Source organism: Corythoichthys intestinalis, chromosome 21 (genome assembly GCF_030265065.1).
Source record: "Corythoichthys intestinalis isolate RoL2023-P3 chromosome 21, ASM3026506v1, whole genome shotgun sequence".
Taxonomy (NCBI): domain Eukaryota; kingdom Metazoa; phylum Chordata; class Actinopteri; order Syngnathiformes; family Syngnathidae; genus Corythoichthys; species Corythoichthys intestinalis.
Genome location: NC_080415.1, coordinates 11,355,221 through 11,372,430, shown reverse-complemented (window position 1 = coordinate 11,372,430; position 17,210 = coordinate 11,355,221). Strand labels below are relative to the sequence as shown.

Below are 17,210 nucleotides of genomic sequence, written 5' to 3'. Positions count from 1 at the left end.
GAATGTTAGCATTGTTACTGGAAAGCTATGATATTACTGATTAGCCTGTGTATGGATTTATTGTTCCACACTTACTTAAGTCCAACTTGCATGCAACTTACCAAGTTCCCTTGATACTGGAGACATAGTAGCATTTTCTCCTATTTTCGTGATGGCATCAAAATAAGCCTTTCCAGCGACGGTCATGCCTGTGTGGGAGGATGACATGCCAAAGTGAAACATCTTCATAACCAGTTTACACACTAGGATAAGTAGAATTTCATCCATCTGGTAAATGACCATTTATAATTACATACATTTACATGTGATTTAACACAGGGTTTCTAGAGGTATCAGCAAATCTCATTTAATGCTTTTTAATTCCACTTTCAGCTGATTTAATGCCCATGTCTAGGGTTGTCAACCATCCCTTGAAAAATCATCTCGTATTCAGAAACAAAAGTCAGCGTCCTGTATTCATACCTGTCAAGTTGTACGGTTTCGGCGTAATTTGTACAAGTGAGCACTGATTTTTAAATGTGTACACCGTACGTTCAAAATCTGTGCGTTTTTCGTGCATTACGTTTTTTTTCCTCCATTTGGATTTTGTCACCGTTTCGGCAACGAGACAATGTGCGTTACTATGCGTTACTTCGTTGGTTGAATGACGCGAGAAAATTCAGAGACACGGAGAGAGAAGAGTGTTTGTTGTGACGCTGTAGCAAACATGATGCTAGGCTAGATGGCTCCAATATTTCCTTACTGTAGCAGACAGCCTACAGTCTACGCCTAGATATCACAGGCATAAAGACCCCACTCACATGACGTCACAACCACGTCTCCGCGCCATATTGTCCGTCAGCTCGTCGTGTTTACGCATTACCGCTACGTAAATTCCTCCTATTATGGCGTGTTTTTCTGCTCGTTAACATTAATAATCAAAATGGTGAAGGCGTGTGTGGCGGTTGGTTGCAGTAACAGAGAAGATAGACGAAGAGACTTGAAGTTCTACCGTATTCCGAGAGACCCGGAGAGGAGAGTGAGATGGACTGCTGCAATTCGACAAGAAAACTGGGCACCAAACGATCACCACAGACTATGTAGTAGTAATTTTATACCTGGTAAGATGCATTTAATATATATTTAGAAGGTTTTGGGCTGACAACCACGATTAAGATCATTGCGAGGCTAATCGCCGACAACATACAGTTTCAAATTCAAGATGTTTATTTCTTCCGCCATCATTATTTTGTGAATAATATTTAGCTTGTACCAAGTGAAAGAAGCTGGCCTCGTCTACGGATCATCAGCGAAACAGGGGTGTCCAAACTTTTTGCAAAGGGGGCCAGATTTGGTGTGGTAAAAATGTGGGGGGCTACCTTGGCTGATTTACGTAGAACAATATATTCAAGCAATTTTTAGCAAGCCCTTCTGTGTGTTACATTTGCTTTATTATTATTTGTTTAAATTCATAATTTCAACAATCTCGCCTTTGTGGTGCTCTCTTTCGACACTCGGGCTCTTGCGAAATACTTCTGCTGTGAAATTAAACTAGCTTCAAGTTGCTATAATTTCTCACTGCGTATCTTCCTTGTAATGTTGTCGTACATGTCAGTGTGTCTTGTTCGGTAATATCGCGTCACATCGAACTCTTTGAAAACAGCGACTGTCTCTTTGCAGATGAGGCAGACACAGTTGTTGCGTATTGTATTGAATAGTCCAATATCCACCTATCCTTGAAGCGTCGGCCATCGCAGTCAACTTTTTTTTTTTATTGTCGCCATTTTAGAAAATTGAAAGTAAAGGGTCACACGGGGTAATGTTGCTTAGAGTGCTGCTCTTAAAGTTTTTCAAAGTTTCGTGAGAATAGGCTGAGTTTCTGTGGACAAGATAGTTGTAGATATCAGGGTAGCAGATGTCAGGCAGAGACGGCGAAGACAGCGGGTCGAAAAATATCGATTTAGGCATCAAATATGGATCTGGCGAATGGATAGACTGAAGCTTTTCCACATAACGCCTTTTATGCAATGGATCCAATGAGTTTACAGCGTCTGAAAGCACCGGGGCTTCCATGAATTGCACTATAAATTGCACGACAAATTGAAACCATTGAGAATACGGATAAACAATGACGGACAATATGGTGGCCGGGTACAGCGACACGTCATTGTGTGACGTTGGTGAGTGGGGTCTATAGAACTACATGCAAAATGACAGACTCAGCGGCGTTAGTAAATAGCTGCCATCTTAAAGCAGTAGACTTCTCAGAAAGGCTCTGTTGTAGCGAACCTTCCTAGCGAACGTAAGTAACTTTTTATTTAAAATACTCCTAAATCGGCAAATCTTTAAATGATGAAACCGTTTTAAAACTTTCACATGTTGAAAGTAGACAGAAGGGAACTACGCAAAAATGGGAGAAATTTTAACAACTTTACCAGTTGATTCACAACATTAAATGACTTTCAAACATAGCAAAGGTTACTATGTTTTGTTTTGTTTTGTTTTGTTTTTAATGAAAAATACAAAAAGGCATGAAAGGCAACACCAGTTACTTTGCCCAGTAACTACTTACTCTTACATTCAGGTATCTGAGTAACTAACTCAATTACTTTTTGGGAGAAGAAATTTGTAACTAATTACTTTTTAAAAGTAAGACACACTGGTCACTAACAACACTGGTCATAAAGATGAAGTCTGCAGAATGAAAAGTGATGAAAGCGGAGATTTTATTCTGCCAATTTGTTGCCGAACACAATTTGCCTGCAACTATTGCTGATCCCTTCTCAGAATTAACATAAGAAATGTTCCCTGACTCAAAGATTGCATCCGCAAGTTAATTTTATCAATTGACCTTTTTAATTTAAAATTGGACACACGAACGAACTACCTTCAAGTCAAACTGCATTGCGAGCTGAAGTGCCATGAAGTGCAGCCATCAAGACATGATAGAAATTGCCGAAAGTGCGACACACAATTATAACAAAAGTCACTGTTAAATTTTAGTAATCATGATGTAGCTGAAGATATTGATTGTTCTTTGATTGCACCAGGTTATATTTTACAATATTACCAATAAATTCATATTATTTTAAAAAATTTAGTTTTATTTTTGTTTCATATTGCACACTATATACAATGTTGTAAGATTAGTCACCAATTTGTAAGGGCATACATCATTATTTGTAAGATTGCCAATGGCCTCGGGTTGACAGGTATGTGTACTGAGCTTTCCAAGGACAGTGATCCCTCGCTACGTCTCGCTTCAAACTTCGCACCCTCGGTCCATCGCGGATTTTTTTATTTTTTTTTTCAATTAAAAAATAAATAAACAATAGCGCTGTCAAAATTATCGCGTTAACGGGCGGTAATTTTTTTTTTTTTTTATTAATCACGTTAAAATATTTGACGCAATTAACGCACATGCCCCGCTCAGATTAAAATGACAGCACAGTGAAATGTGTACTCGTTGTGTTTTTCTGAGTTTTGTCGCCCTCTGCTGGCGCTTGGGTGCGACTGATTTTATAGGCTTCAGCACCCATGAGCATTGTGTAAGTAATTATTGGCATCAACAATGGCGAGCTACTAGTTTATTTTTTGATTGAAAATTTCACAAGTTTTATTAAGACGAAAACATTAAGAGGGGTTTCAATATAAAATTTCTATAACTTGTACTAACATTTATCTTTTAAGAACTACAAGTCTTTGTATCCATGGATTGCTTTAACAGAATGTTAATAATGGTAATGCCATCTTGTTGATTTATTGTTATAATAAACAAATACAGTACTTATGTACCGTATGTTGAATGTATATATCCATCTTGTGTCTTATCTTTCCATTCCAACAATAATCTACAGAAAAATATGGCATATTTTATAGATGGTTTGAATTGCGATTAATTGCGATTAATTACGATTAATTATTTTTTAAGCTGTAATTAACTCGATTAAAAATTTTAATCGTTTGACAGCCCTAATAAACAAATAAATATAGTATTTTATAAAGATGTCCTGATCCGATCACATAGTCTCTCACTCCTGCCGCTTTTTTTGATCAGGCAGTGCACTGCAGTTGCTTATTAAAGTTAACGATGATTGACAGACGTTAAAGTTTGATCTTGCCAAAGACTCTTTGAAGCCGAAACTTCATAGCGCCGCATACGTCAATCATCGTTTAACTTGTTAAACAGTTGCTGTGGCAACTCATTGTGTGGTGGTGACTGGCCTAACCAGTCCTGGAGGACCTTGATCTTCTTTGCCTTGGGGAACTTTGAGGTAGAGATTGAAGTATGCGATGGAGCACCATCCTGCTGCAGAATTTGTCCCTTTTTATGGTTAGGAATGTAAGAGGCAGCTAAGATTTATTGATATTTCAGTCTATTTTTTTATGTTGTCTTCCACCCTGTACATCTCTTGCACACCCCCATACTGGATGTAACCCCAGACCATGATTTTGCCAGCACCAAACTTCACTGTTTTCTGAGTGAATCTCGGATCCATGCGGGCTCCAGTAGGTCTCCAACAATATTTGCGGCGACTGTGGTGTAATTCAATGGAAGATTCATCTGAAAAATCCACCTTTTGCCACAAGACAGTGAAGTTTGGTGCTGGCAAAATCATGGAGTTACATGCAGTATGGGAGTGAGCGAGAGATCTGCAGGGTGGAAGGCAACATAAATAGTCTGAAATATCAACAAATCATAGCTGCCTCTTACATTCCTAACCATAAAAAGGGACAAATTCTGCAGCAGGATGGTGCTCTATCGCATACTTCAATCTCTACCTCAAAGTTCCTCAAGGCAAAGATCAAGATCCTCCAGGACTGGCCAGCCCAGTCACCAGACATGGATAGGATGAAAGAGGAAGCTTGTAAAACGAAACTCAAGAATGTTGATGAACTCTGGGAGGCATGCAAGACTGCTTTCTTTGATGTTCCTGATGACTTAATCAATAAATTGTATGAATCCTTGCCGAACCACATGGATGCTGTCCTTCAGGCCCATGGAAGTCATACAAAATATTAAATTTGAATCTCACAGCACCGCTACTTAATTCGCTTATGATAGGTACCGTATTTTTGTATTTGAAGTACATTTTTTTTCAATTTTCACACTACTTTCTGTAGGCGACAAAACTTTTGTCTTGCCAAAATTGGACCTTTATGTCTTCATTAAATAATAAATCTTTTTTCAGTGAAACAAATATTTTTTTTTTTACATTCAACATCATTTGGGAGGGTATTAGCTTTCATATGAGCCATTTCTGAAACCAATTGAATCATTAAAAGTCAGGTTATCAGGTTATATTACTCAATTGTTTCTACAAAATGGATAAGCGACAAGACTTTTGTTAGGGACTGTATAGATATATTGTATATACATATACTGTATATTAGAGGTGTGCATCGGCACTGCCCTCACGATGCGGTTCGATTACGATTTGGAAGCCCACAATTCAATTCGATTCCATTCAGAGGGTCACGATTCGATTCGGTTCGATTCGGCAATGCATCGCGATGCCTTAAAGCCTGGGATGCATTAAAATTCTAAAGCAAAGCATATTTTTCGTGAATCATGAGGCAACACAAGCGGTCAGACATTAAACCACTTTTTATTGGCTCTTGTGTCACTCCTGGTTGAAGTCAAATGAAAATAACATCATATATATATATTAAAAAAAAAAAAAAATCACAGCATTTAATTGGTGCTTTGAATGAGACCAGGGCTTTCTCTTTTTTTTTTTTTTTTACACACAATATAGAAGCCTTTCACACAGTGCAACATCTGAACTCCTGTGCAAAATCAGTAATAACAGTCACTGTATTTTAGTCACAACGACCCATCAATAAAAATATTCAAGTAAATATTAAAGAAAATGAAAAAGAAAATATTGTAGTGCAGCAGCATCTTTGTCGCAATATCAATCCAGGGATCAGTTCAGTTGCAAACAAAACATCAACTAAATTGCAATGTAGAACAAAAGTAAAATGTAGGCCTAGCCCACTATATATGTGCAATCAACTTAGAAATGCAATCAGTAACTACCACATAACAATAAAAAATAATGAATTAAAATGAAGTTCAGCAACTTTTTGGCAGCTATAACAATCTGTTTCAACATGAGGAAATATCAGTTTTTTGCAATCGAGAGAGCAGAGAGATAGTAGAGGTTAGATCGGGCCTAAAAAATCCAGCCCGACCCGACACGGCCCGCTGGTATTGAAGCCCGACCCGGCTTGGAGTGACGCGAAAAAAAAAATGCAGCAGCAGCAATTTATTTTCATTTCTTCGAGTTGGCAGAAAAAACGCAAGTTTTCTTAATGTTTAAATAGTCAACATATTTTTACGATCATTATAAAAGCATTTACACAACGAAATAACACTGGGAAAGTTTAATATTAAAAAAAAAAAAAAAAAATGCGATTTTGCAGACACACAGAGGAGAAGATTCAAAAGGATCACATTCGTTTTGCCTTTGTGTGCATAAAAAAAAAAGTTTTTCGTAACAAATCGCAAGCGCCACAGCGGAGGAGAAGAAGAAAAAGCAGGCGGCCCCATGCACAAGCAAATGCACAATACAGAGAGCCTGCTCTCGGTTTTATCCCTTTTTTTTTTTTTTTTTTAAATAATTTATTAGTCCAACGCCAGCCCGACCCGACCCGACCCAAACGTGAATGCTTAACATTTTGGGCCAGACCCGAACCGTTCGGGTTCAGGCACAAGATCTAACCTCTAAGAGATAGGACATAACATAACAATGGCTGAAGCTGAGAAAGAGGGAGCGAGGAAGATTATTGATGCACCTAAGACATTGAAAGCAGACATCTGGAGACATTTTGGCTTCTACGAGGTTGGTGGGAAACTTGACCAGAGTTATGCAGTGTGTAAAAAATGAAACATGAGAATAATAATACAAATGGGGAAACCAAATCCGTTGCATCACCGGAATTGCACAGGGAGGATTTTTGAACGTACTTTAACGTATTTTAAAATGCGCTGAATCGATTCGGCTTGTTGCCCGCATCGAATCGAATCGTCCATGCCCCGCATCGGGATGCATCGCCGCATCGATTATTGTTGACACCACTACTATATACAGATTCACGATTCACGATTTTGCACTGTTGGTCTACCGCATATAACCTGTTTTGACAATAGTATGTAGAAAGGACAAAGACGCCTACGACCATACCTGCTGTTTCTGTTGAATTATCAAATATAAAACTATTCTGTCTCATTTTTTTCTGTTGAATGTTTATCCTAAAAAGTTGAATAAATATTATCAAGCTTCAAAACCTTTCGTGGAGCCTAATTGGGACATCAATATTACAGATTTTGACACCCCCCCCCCCCCCCCCCTTCAAAAATTATTTTGTCTTTTGGGGTCCAAATTGTTGATCATAATTGGTCAGTGAAGAAAACAACAGTTTGGATATGAAGGTTATGTTGTCCTGAAAAGGGGACCCAACCAGGCCATTGTGAGGCAACATCAAAGGCATGCAAATTCGGACAAAATAGGCTCAGGTGTTAAAGGGTCGATGACTTTTAATGCTTTTTAATTACCTCCATAAACCCTGTCACAGCTGTCAAAACAAATTTAAAAAGAAACACAACAATTATATACCTGTAGTAAGGCCAGGTCAAAAGCAACCAAACTGACATTGATTTAAAATGTTCAGAAAAAAAAAAAAAAGATAGAAGAGGGCTACTAAGAGTACTTGTCTCTGCATTGGGAACATATAGTACATTGCTTACTTTGTTAATCTTGTGTGTTCATACCTGTGACCGACTTCTCATAGCTTTTCCCCAAGTTGACCAGGTTCCTCAAGCTGGGGTTAAACTGGTCCATCACATTCTGGCAAAGATTGAGAAATAGTGGGCTAAGTAAAACAATCACAGGTGTACACATACTCCAATCCTTCTATTGAGTAACAGTTGTCCCAGGCATGCAGAGGTCTATCCCAGTGTTTCATGTTATTTTTGTTGGGTACAAGTACACGGTGACCCCCCCCAAAAACAGTTACTTTTTAAGTAAAGCTGCAACAGCTAATTGATTAAATCTATTCAAACAGATCAATAAATTAGTTGCCAACTAATTTGATATTTGATTTTTACCGGCAGCTATGAGCAGTCCCGTTCGGGTCCTTGTTTGTGTGTAATGTGAGGCTGCGCGCGTTGGGTTGCTGAATCAATGATAAGATATTTTTCTTCCATCACAGTTGGTTTTATTGGATTGTTTTGGGGGTCACCCAGTATATACGCACCCTAAAAGTCAACAAAAAAATCATGTATTTGGAATGCAAAACAACTAGGAACTGTAATAAGTGGCATTAAAATAGAATTTAAATTTTCATAGAAAAAAATAGAGCAGGAACCTGTCACTACAAATGTTTATGACAAACATAACAATAAGGTACCTGTTAAAAATTAACTATACACTCCGCGCTGTACAACTGGGAATGCCGGCGTCCCATTGATTTCTCAGGGCCATTACGTCTGTTATACTCTTAGTAGTAGCTCTTTCATTCAAAACCAAAGGGAGCACTGTCATATCATATTTAAAATAAGTTTCCCGAGGCGACTAGAAAAATCCAGTCGAAGTTCGCGTGAGTAGCCAACATATTGCATTCACGAAGTTTCAAGTGTCTCTGCTGGAATGATCATTTTTTTCTCACAATTACATCGACAACATGGCATCACAAGGACAAGACAGGGGTAGAAGAAGGTGTAGAACACAAGTAGAAGGGCATCCAGTCCTTAGGAGGCGAGTAGAAGCAGTGAAATATGCCTGCCTGTTAAGACTGACAATGAGCCCCTAGAAAGATGCGACATAGATTCAGAAGAAGAGGATTTTTATCAACAGTGGCATTGTCCCATCCGAGAAGGTAATAAAATGGAAAAATATAGCCATTTCTCGTGAACATATCAACGATCTAGTCAAATCAGACCTACAGTGGGGAGAACAAGTATTTGATACACTGCCAATGGGTTTTCCCATTGACTGTGTATCAAATACTTGTTCTCCCCACTGTACCTTCAACAAAGTGACCCTTCCTGCTGAATAAATAACTTATTATTTCCCAGGCAAACGATTACAAAAAAATGTGTTTTCTCTCTTTGTAAACTGCTAAAATCCATTAGAAACCTAAAAATAAATTGATAGATTATTACATCATTTTACTTTTATATGACATTATTTTACTTTTATATGATACTCATGTGTGAATTTGACAATATAGCGTCAAAATGGCTATTCGTAAACAATAGAATACAAGTAGTACCTGGGTTACGAGCGAGTTCCATTCCTTCGCTGGTGATGTAACCCGAATTTCCACGTAAATCAGAATTAATCCTTTAAGTACACCTAAATCTCAAAATAACTATACAAAATGTCCAAAATTATTGTATTTTGTTCAAATATGGAGGATAAAATGCCATGTGGTCAGTGCTGTTAATCTTACTTTAAAAAAAAAAAGTAATTAATTACAGTTACAAATTACTTGTCCCAAAAATTATTGGAGTTATAACTCAGTTACTTGAATGTAAGCATAATTAGTTACTTGGCAAAGTAACTGGTGTTACTTTTCATGTTTTTTTTTTTTCTTTCCAAAAACAAAAATCAAAACAAAACAAAAAAAACATAGGTCACACTATGTTAAATTTAAAGGGTTTTTTGTTTCTAGCCCAATTCTTTACCCTAAACTTAACTACAACCAAAGGTATTGCGGATATTGCTAGATAGTAACCCTCGCCATGTTTTGGAGTTACATAATGTTTTTAATCAACCGTTAAAGTTGTTAAAATTGCTCCCGTTACTGCATTAGTTCCCTTCTGTCTACTTTCGACATGTGAAAGTTTTAAAACTGTTTTATCATTTAAAGATAGATTCAAGTTAAGATTTTGCCAATTTAGGAGTATTTTAGATAAGAAGTTAAGTTTGGTTCGCTCGGAAGGTTTTCTCAAACAGAGCCTACCTGAGAAGTTTACTGCTTTAAGATGGTGGCTGCATACTAACGCCGGCTAGTCTATCATTTCGGATCTAGTTTGTTATACATGTGATATCTATCATAGCATCATGTGGGTTTAGTTTGTAGGCTATCGGCTCCAGTCAGGTATTATTGGAGCCACTGAGCACTGCGTTTGCAGCGGCGACACAACTCCCTTTCCTCCTCCCCACTCCTACTCTACTTTCTCTGTGAGTCCGTGTCGCTCAGACTTTTCTCGCGTCATTCAACCAACGTAGTAACGCACACCTTTACATCCTCAGTAACGGTAACGGCGTTGCAAAGATAAGAAAAGTAACTACCGTATTGGCCCGAATATAAGACGGTGTTTTTTTGCATTGAAATAAGACTGAAAAAGTGGGGGTCGTCTTATATTTGCGGTCTAGAAATTATACCCATTCACGACACTAAATGGCGCCAGATATCATTGAAGCTATGTTCTGTCATGACAGATCTCAGCTACTCTCAAGTTTAACCAGTTTGCATTATTTTATTGCAATTTCTTTCCTTATTCAGATTTGTTTCAAGACTACAGTTACAGTTAGACTTCACCTTGATGGTTAATGCAGTTATTGCAATTGTGTTGTTTTATCACAATAGATTGGTTTATTTACATTTCAAAAACCAGAAGCCATTCATTTACGAATGTGATTGCACTTTAGTTTACATATTTAAATGTTAAGATATTAAGATTTGAATGAGGCAAAATAACATGCTTTTTCTCTCAAATATTTTGTTATAATCATTTGTTTCAGATGTACTGTAATTATTTTCTGTATAAAATTAATTTGGTGTTCAAAAAGTCTTTTTTCAAACTTGAGTCTTAAAAAAGAGGGGTCGTCTTATAATCAGGGCAGTGTTATATTCGGGCCAATACGGTAATTAGATTACTCACAACTGAAAAAAATAACGCCGTTAGTAACGCCGTTATACTCTAACGCTGTGATTAACAACACTGCTGGTGGCAGCGTTGGGTCTGGCTGGACTGTCGTGACTGACTGAGGAACAGACTCGTCTAACATGGATGAAGGACAGCTGTGCTCCGGTTTTGCCAACATAAGGCTGTAAGTTGTTTCAGCTAATATATGTTTGTGTATGAATTTGTAATTAAGTTTACAGCTACGCTTTGTGGAGTTATGTGTGCTATGAAAATTGTAAACACGTTAGCATCCGTTGTATTTAAGCTAGCGGACTTTTGTTAGGCAAATTAGGCTAATTCAATCTACTAAAATTACATATTGATCAGACTAGATGAGCGTTTGAACACCAACGGTTTTGTGTCAAGTGTTTTATTGTTAAATTGTGTCATTTTGAACATATGTGTACAGATGTGTGTTACAGCTTTACAAATTGTCAAAAGGATGTCATAAGCTTTAAAAAAATGCAATTGCCTTGTTTGCTGTCTGTCAAGCTGAACAACTTCAAGTTTAGTGAGGTCCGAACACATCATATTAATAAAGTAAAAATAATCATTAAAATAAGATACCGTGAGGTACAATAAGATACTGTTTATGCGACTTAAGAAAAAAAAAAAAAAACGATTAGAGAAGAATTGGGAGACGAGACTCCTGCATTGTAAAGTCGAAATCATGTAAGCAGAGCACGTCGTAACCTGGGGACTACCTGTATATACCGTATTGGCCTGACAATAAGACGACTCTCTCTTTTTCAAGACTCAAGTTTGAAAAAAGACTTTTGAACACCAAATTAATTTTTATACAGAAAATAATTACAGTACATCCGAAACAAATGATTATAACAATATATTTGAGAGAAAAAGCATGTTATTTTGCCTCATTCAAATTTTAATATCTGAATCTGAACATTTAAATATGTAAACTAAAGTGCAATCGCATTCGTAAATGAATGGCTTCTGGTTTTTGAAATGTAAATAAACCAATCTATTGTGATAAAACAACAAAATTGCAATAACTGCATTTACCATCAAAGTGAAGTCTAACTGTAACTGTAGTCTTGAAACAAATCTGAATAAGGAAAAACATTGCAATAAAATAATTCAAACTGGTTAAACTAAAAAGAGTAGCTGAGATCTGTCATGACAGAACATCGCTTCAATGATATCTGGCGCCATCTAGCGTCGTGAATGGTGAGAGTAGCTGAGACCTGTCATGACAGAAGATCACTTCAATGATATCTGGCGCCATCTAGCGTTGTGAATGGGTATAATGTCTAGACCGCGAATATAAGACGCCCCCATCTTTTTCAGTGTTATTTCAATGCAAAAAACACCGTCTTATATTCGGGCCAATACGGTAATATTATTTTCACTTTTCAGATCAACCCCCTGCCAGAGCTCCAAGGGCCGAGAGGGCGAAAGGTAAATCCAGAGGCATGAATAGACCCCTCCCAGATATAGAAAATGAAGTTTCATTTCATTTAAATCAATAGAAAATGTTTATTTTTCAAGTTTCATGACAAAAATGTCCATTGTTTACAAACTATTGTCAAAAAGTTCCATTTTGGGAATGTAAATTACTCCATATTCATTTGCTCAATTTCTTATCAGTTTTCAAAACATCCCGAATATTGATAGTTTAGCAGTAATCAAGCAATTTGTGTGATTCTCAATATTTGGCATTTGAAATTCTTTAACTATAACGGGTTATGACACCTACAAAAATGTAAAAAAGAAAAAAAAAATGGGGGAAAAAAGCTCATGACAAAATCCTATGATGATTTAAGAATAAAGAGATGGAAAACAAGGCATGCTTTAACTGTTTTTTTTTTTTAGTTCATCAATACTCACCGAAAAATCAACCACTAATTTCACCAAAAAAAATGCTGAGGGTGTATAGGGTTAATTTTTTTTTTTTTTTTTTTCATTTGCAAAAATGATCACATCTAAAGCCTATAAAATCTGACGTTCAGATGATCACACTGTTTGTATACATGGCCTAAAAGCCAACATAATAATCAGGTACCTATAGGAAACTAAATTAAACTTGAGTGACATTGAAAAAAATGTTCAGAAGTGCAGCCTCTCCCAGCTGACATAGGCTCTATATTATCTACCTCAAGGGAAACCCTGGACCTCTCACCAGTCAATCACATAGTCCATTTCAGACGCACGGTATTGATAAAGTTGTGAACTGTACATTGTTTTTGAAAAAAGGAGATGAGTACACGTGCAGGCTGCTCTTTAAATGCGATAGCAATAAACCATTCAATCTTTAACTTGACCTTTCGTGTATCTCTTACACTCCCCGGAAAGACCGAAGTCCCACACAAAACACTAGTGGCTGCTTCTTGCGGCGAGAACCCTCACGACGCCCATCACCCCCACCCTCTCTATTGAAATGCCTGAGCAGTCAATGGCTGTTCACCTCCCAGTCTTGCTGTCCTGGCACACCCCGGGAGGAACAATGAGGCGGCAGGTATGACTTTACAATGAGAAAAGTGGAGAGTGGAGTGGAGAAAAAGGAAACAGGTTCCTTGTTTTCGTCTCCTCTCCCCCTGCCCCGTTCCACTGAAACTGTGGCATGTATGGAGTTTCGCTGCCATCACATATACAATAAACAATCACACAGTTCAACCCAAATTGTTATTTTTCCTTCGGATTGTTTGTTTTCATTGATAAGTGAGGCTGTCAGGAAACATAACACTCAACTCTAATCACATCGGTGATTAGATCAGGGGTGTCCAGATTCAAGCTCATGGGCCATTTGTGGTACAACTTAAAAATGCGTGACGTTGTGAGAGTGTGTTTGTGGTGGGCGATATCCCATACAATGAGGAGTATTTGCACCTCTTTGGATTTTGGAAGTTCACCCACTTAGAAAATAGGTAGCGGTCTGAAATTCCAGTCATAGATGCATTTCCACTTATACAGTGTATCACAAAAGTGAGCACACCCCTCGCATTTCTGCAGATATTTAAGTATACCTTTTCATGGGACAACACTGACTAAATGACACAATGAAAAGTAGTCTGTATGCAGCTTATATAATAGAGTTCATTTATTTTCCTCTCAAAATAACTCAAAATATAGCTATTAATATCTAAACGCCTGGCAACAAAAATGAGTACACCCCTTAGAAACTACATACATCCCTAAATGTCCAAATTGAGTACTGCTTGTCATTTTCCCTCCAAAATGTCATGTGACTCGTTACAGGAGTGCTGTCAGCATTGCTGCTGAGATTGAAGAGGAGCGGGGTCAGCCTGTGAGTGCTCAGACCATACGCCGCACTCTACATCAAATTGGTGTGCATGGCTGTCACCCCAGGAGGAAGCCTCTTTGAAGACAGAAAGCCCGCAAACAGTTTGCTGAAGACATGTCAACAAAGCACATGGATTACTGGAACCATGTCTTATGGTCTGATGAGACGGTTGGGCTTTCTTATGTACCATCTTCAGAAGAGGCTTCCTCCTGGGTTGACAGCCACTTTTGTGATACACTGTAGAGACATATTGTAATCTAAAAAAAAAAAAAAAATCAGGAACTCACATTGAATGATTTTTCAATAATTTATTTGCAATTTGCTGGGGTTCATTAGTATTTGTACCCCTGAGAAAATCAGTGCTAATATTTAGTGCAGTAGCCTTTGTTTGCAATTATAGCAGTCAGACGCTTTCTGTAGTTCTTTAACAGGTTTTGGAAACAGGAATTTTGGCCCATTCCACTACACAAATCATCTCTAGATCTGTCAGGTTTCGGGGCTGTCGTTGAGAAACACGAAGTTTTAGCTCCAGCCAAAGATTTTCTATTGGATTGAGGTATGGAGACTGGCTAGGCCACTTCAGAACCTAGATAATCTAGGTTTACGCAGCCACTCCATGGTCAGCTTAGCTTTTTCCTGTGTAAATTCTTGTGAATAAATGCTATAATCCCTGAATTCTTCATAGATATGGACGTAAAAATTGGACATAAAACAGTCTCGATTCTTGGTTAAAAGCAAACAAACAAACAATAAACCTGCAGTTAGCATTTATTTTACGTGAATACGTCAAAGAATGATGCCAGTGCTGTAGCGGCTAATTTCTCCCATTGATTTTTTTTCACAGCGTTTCAAAATGCATGCAAGGTAGGAAAAAATATAATAATTACCTCGAATCCTCAAACAAATCACTCCTGAGACAATCTTTCCTGTTTATATGCAGTACAGCTTTCGTACTTTTTCAACCTAAATCTGGTGTTGGAGCGCTGCATATGTTGACTAACTGCGACCAACTGCAAATAACTGAAGTTGACTGTAGAACGGCCCCCTACTCAAAAGCGTTGCGCAGTGGCTGACGGTGTGACCCGTCAATACAATTATGAAGTCTATCATCCAGCCACGACTCATCTTCATGTCTCTGACTGAGGGAAGGAGGTTTTGGCTCAAAATCTAACAGTAAATTTCACCATTCATCCCCTGCTTTATACAGTACAGTTGTCCTGTCCCCTTTGCTGAAAAGCAGCCCCAAAGCATGAGGCTCCCATACTTCACAGTGGGGATGGTGTTCTTGGGATTGTACTCATCCTTCTTTTTCCTCCACACACAAAGAGTAAAGTTTGCACCATATAGTTCTACTTTGGTCTCATCTGACCACGCGACCCCTCTGCATCATCCAGATGGTCCCTGGCAAACAAATGGGCCTTCACATGTACCGGCTACAATAGGGGAACCTTCTGAGCAATGCATGATTTTAAACCATTGCACCATAGTGTAGCCTTTGAAACTGTGCATCCAGCTCTCTTCAGGTCATTGACCAGCTCCTGCCGTGTAGTTCTAGGCTGAGCCCTCACTTATCTCATCATGAGTGATGCCCCACGAGGAGAGATTTTACATGGACCCCCACTCCGAGGTCGATTATCAGTCATGTTTAGCCTTTTCCATTTTCTAACAATTGTTGCAACTGATGATTTATCCTCACCAAGCTACTTTCCAATTGCGCCATAACCTTTACCAGCTTTGTAGAGCTCAATATTTTTTGTCTCTGGTGTCTTTCGAGAGCTCTCTGGTCTTGCCCATGGTAGCAGTTGGATTATGACTGACCGTGGGGTCCACATGTGACAATATTGAGGTCAAACGGGTGGTGGTTACTCATGGGGTGAATGTGGACTTTAAGGTATACCGACAACTCTTTGAGTGTCATAATTATTGCTGATTCTCAGGGGTACAAATACTTATGAACCCCAGTAAATTACATTTAAAAAATCGTACAATGTGAGTTCCAGATTTTTTTTAAGATGTCTCCTTGTGCCCTGCGATTGGCTGGCAACCAGTTCAGGGTGTCCCCTGCCTACTGCCCGTAGTTAGCTGGGATAGGCTCCAGCACCTCCGCGACCCTCGTGAGGAAAAGCGACATGGAAAATGAATGAATGAATGATGTCTTCATGAGTGGAAATGCATCCATGATTGAAATTTCAGACCTCAACCTATTTTTTAAGTGGGTGAACTTGGAAAATCACAATGGGTGCAAATACTTCGTCTCCTCACTGCATATACAACTCTTAAAGCAACACTAGGGAAGTTTTCAACCTTTATAAAATATTTTCATAACATTTGTGATGATATGTCGACTGACAACTTTTAAGCAACTTTATTTGGATTATATAATGACTTCAGTTACAAGTCATTTAGATCATCTTTCCATATGTTGTAAGGATAGAATTGACACTACCATTATTAAGTGAGTTTAATTACGTTCTGAATTGCATTTAGCCCTTTTCATTTGGTGAATGTGCCAGTCCATCACCCCCCCAAATACACATTTGATTAACTGATGACCCCCCCAAACACACACACACACACGCACTCACAGCCCTGACAGAAATACATGTCGACAACATTCCGCCACTTTTGAAGAGAAGGGATATTAAAAAAAAATTTTGTTTTGTTTTTTGCCAGCAGCAGCCATTATACGTAAGTAATGTAAAAAGATATCAATGTTGTGTAGGTGGGGAACACCCCACTAATTTTGCTACTGAAAGTCCGACCTGCATCAGAGTTAGCGTAACATTAAACTGTGTGAATTTGCTAACCTACAAAACTCAAGTAGAAAGCTGCTTTGAAAAAAGGGTCCTTCTGTATGTGTTTTCTACTGTTAATGTTAATTAAACTGAAAAATGCAGTAAACCGAGGTTTACCCATAGACTTCAAAACTCTACTGACCTGACACTTCGTCATTCTTTGCTTCATTTAGTAATAGTCATTCGAAGACAGCACACACTCATGTCCAAGCCGGATTTAAGCTTTGATTTTTGAAGAAGTACGAAAGCTGTA

At 38.2% G+C, this 17,210-nt stretch overlaps 1 protein-coding gene across 2 annotated transcripts in view; it reads right to left on the bottom strand.

Annotated features, from left to right (window-relative positions):
* baiap2l1a (BAR/IMD domain containing adaptor protein 2 like 1a) overlaps positions 1 to 17,210 on the bottom strand; it is a 96,594-nt gene that overhangs the window by 77,325 nt on the left and 2,059 nt on the right. For both annotated transcript variants that reach the window (XM_057826170.1, XM_057826169.1), the window contains exons 2-3: positions 7,757 to 7,832; positions 102 to 188 (exon numbers count right to left, since the gene is read on the bottom strand). In XM_057826170.1, coding sequence (XP_057682153.1) covers positions 102 to 188; positions 7,757 to 7,832 — 163 coding nt within the window. The remainder of the gene's footprint in view (positions 1 to 101; positions 189 to 7,756; positions 7,833 to 17,210) is intronic.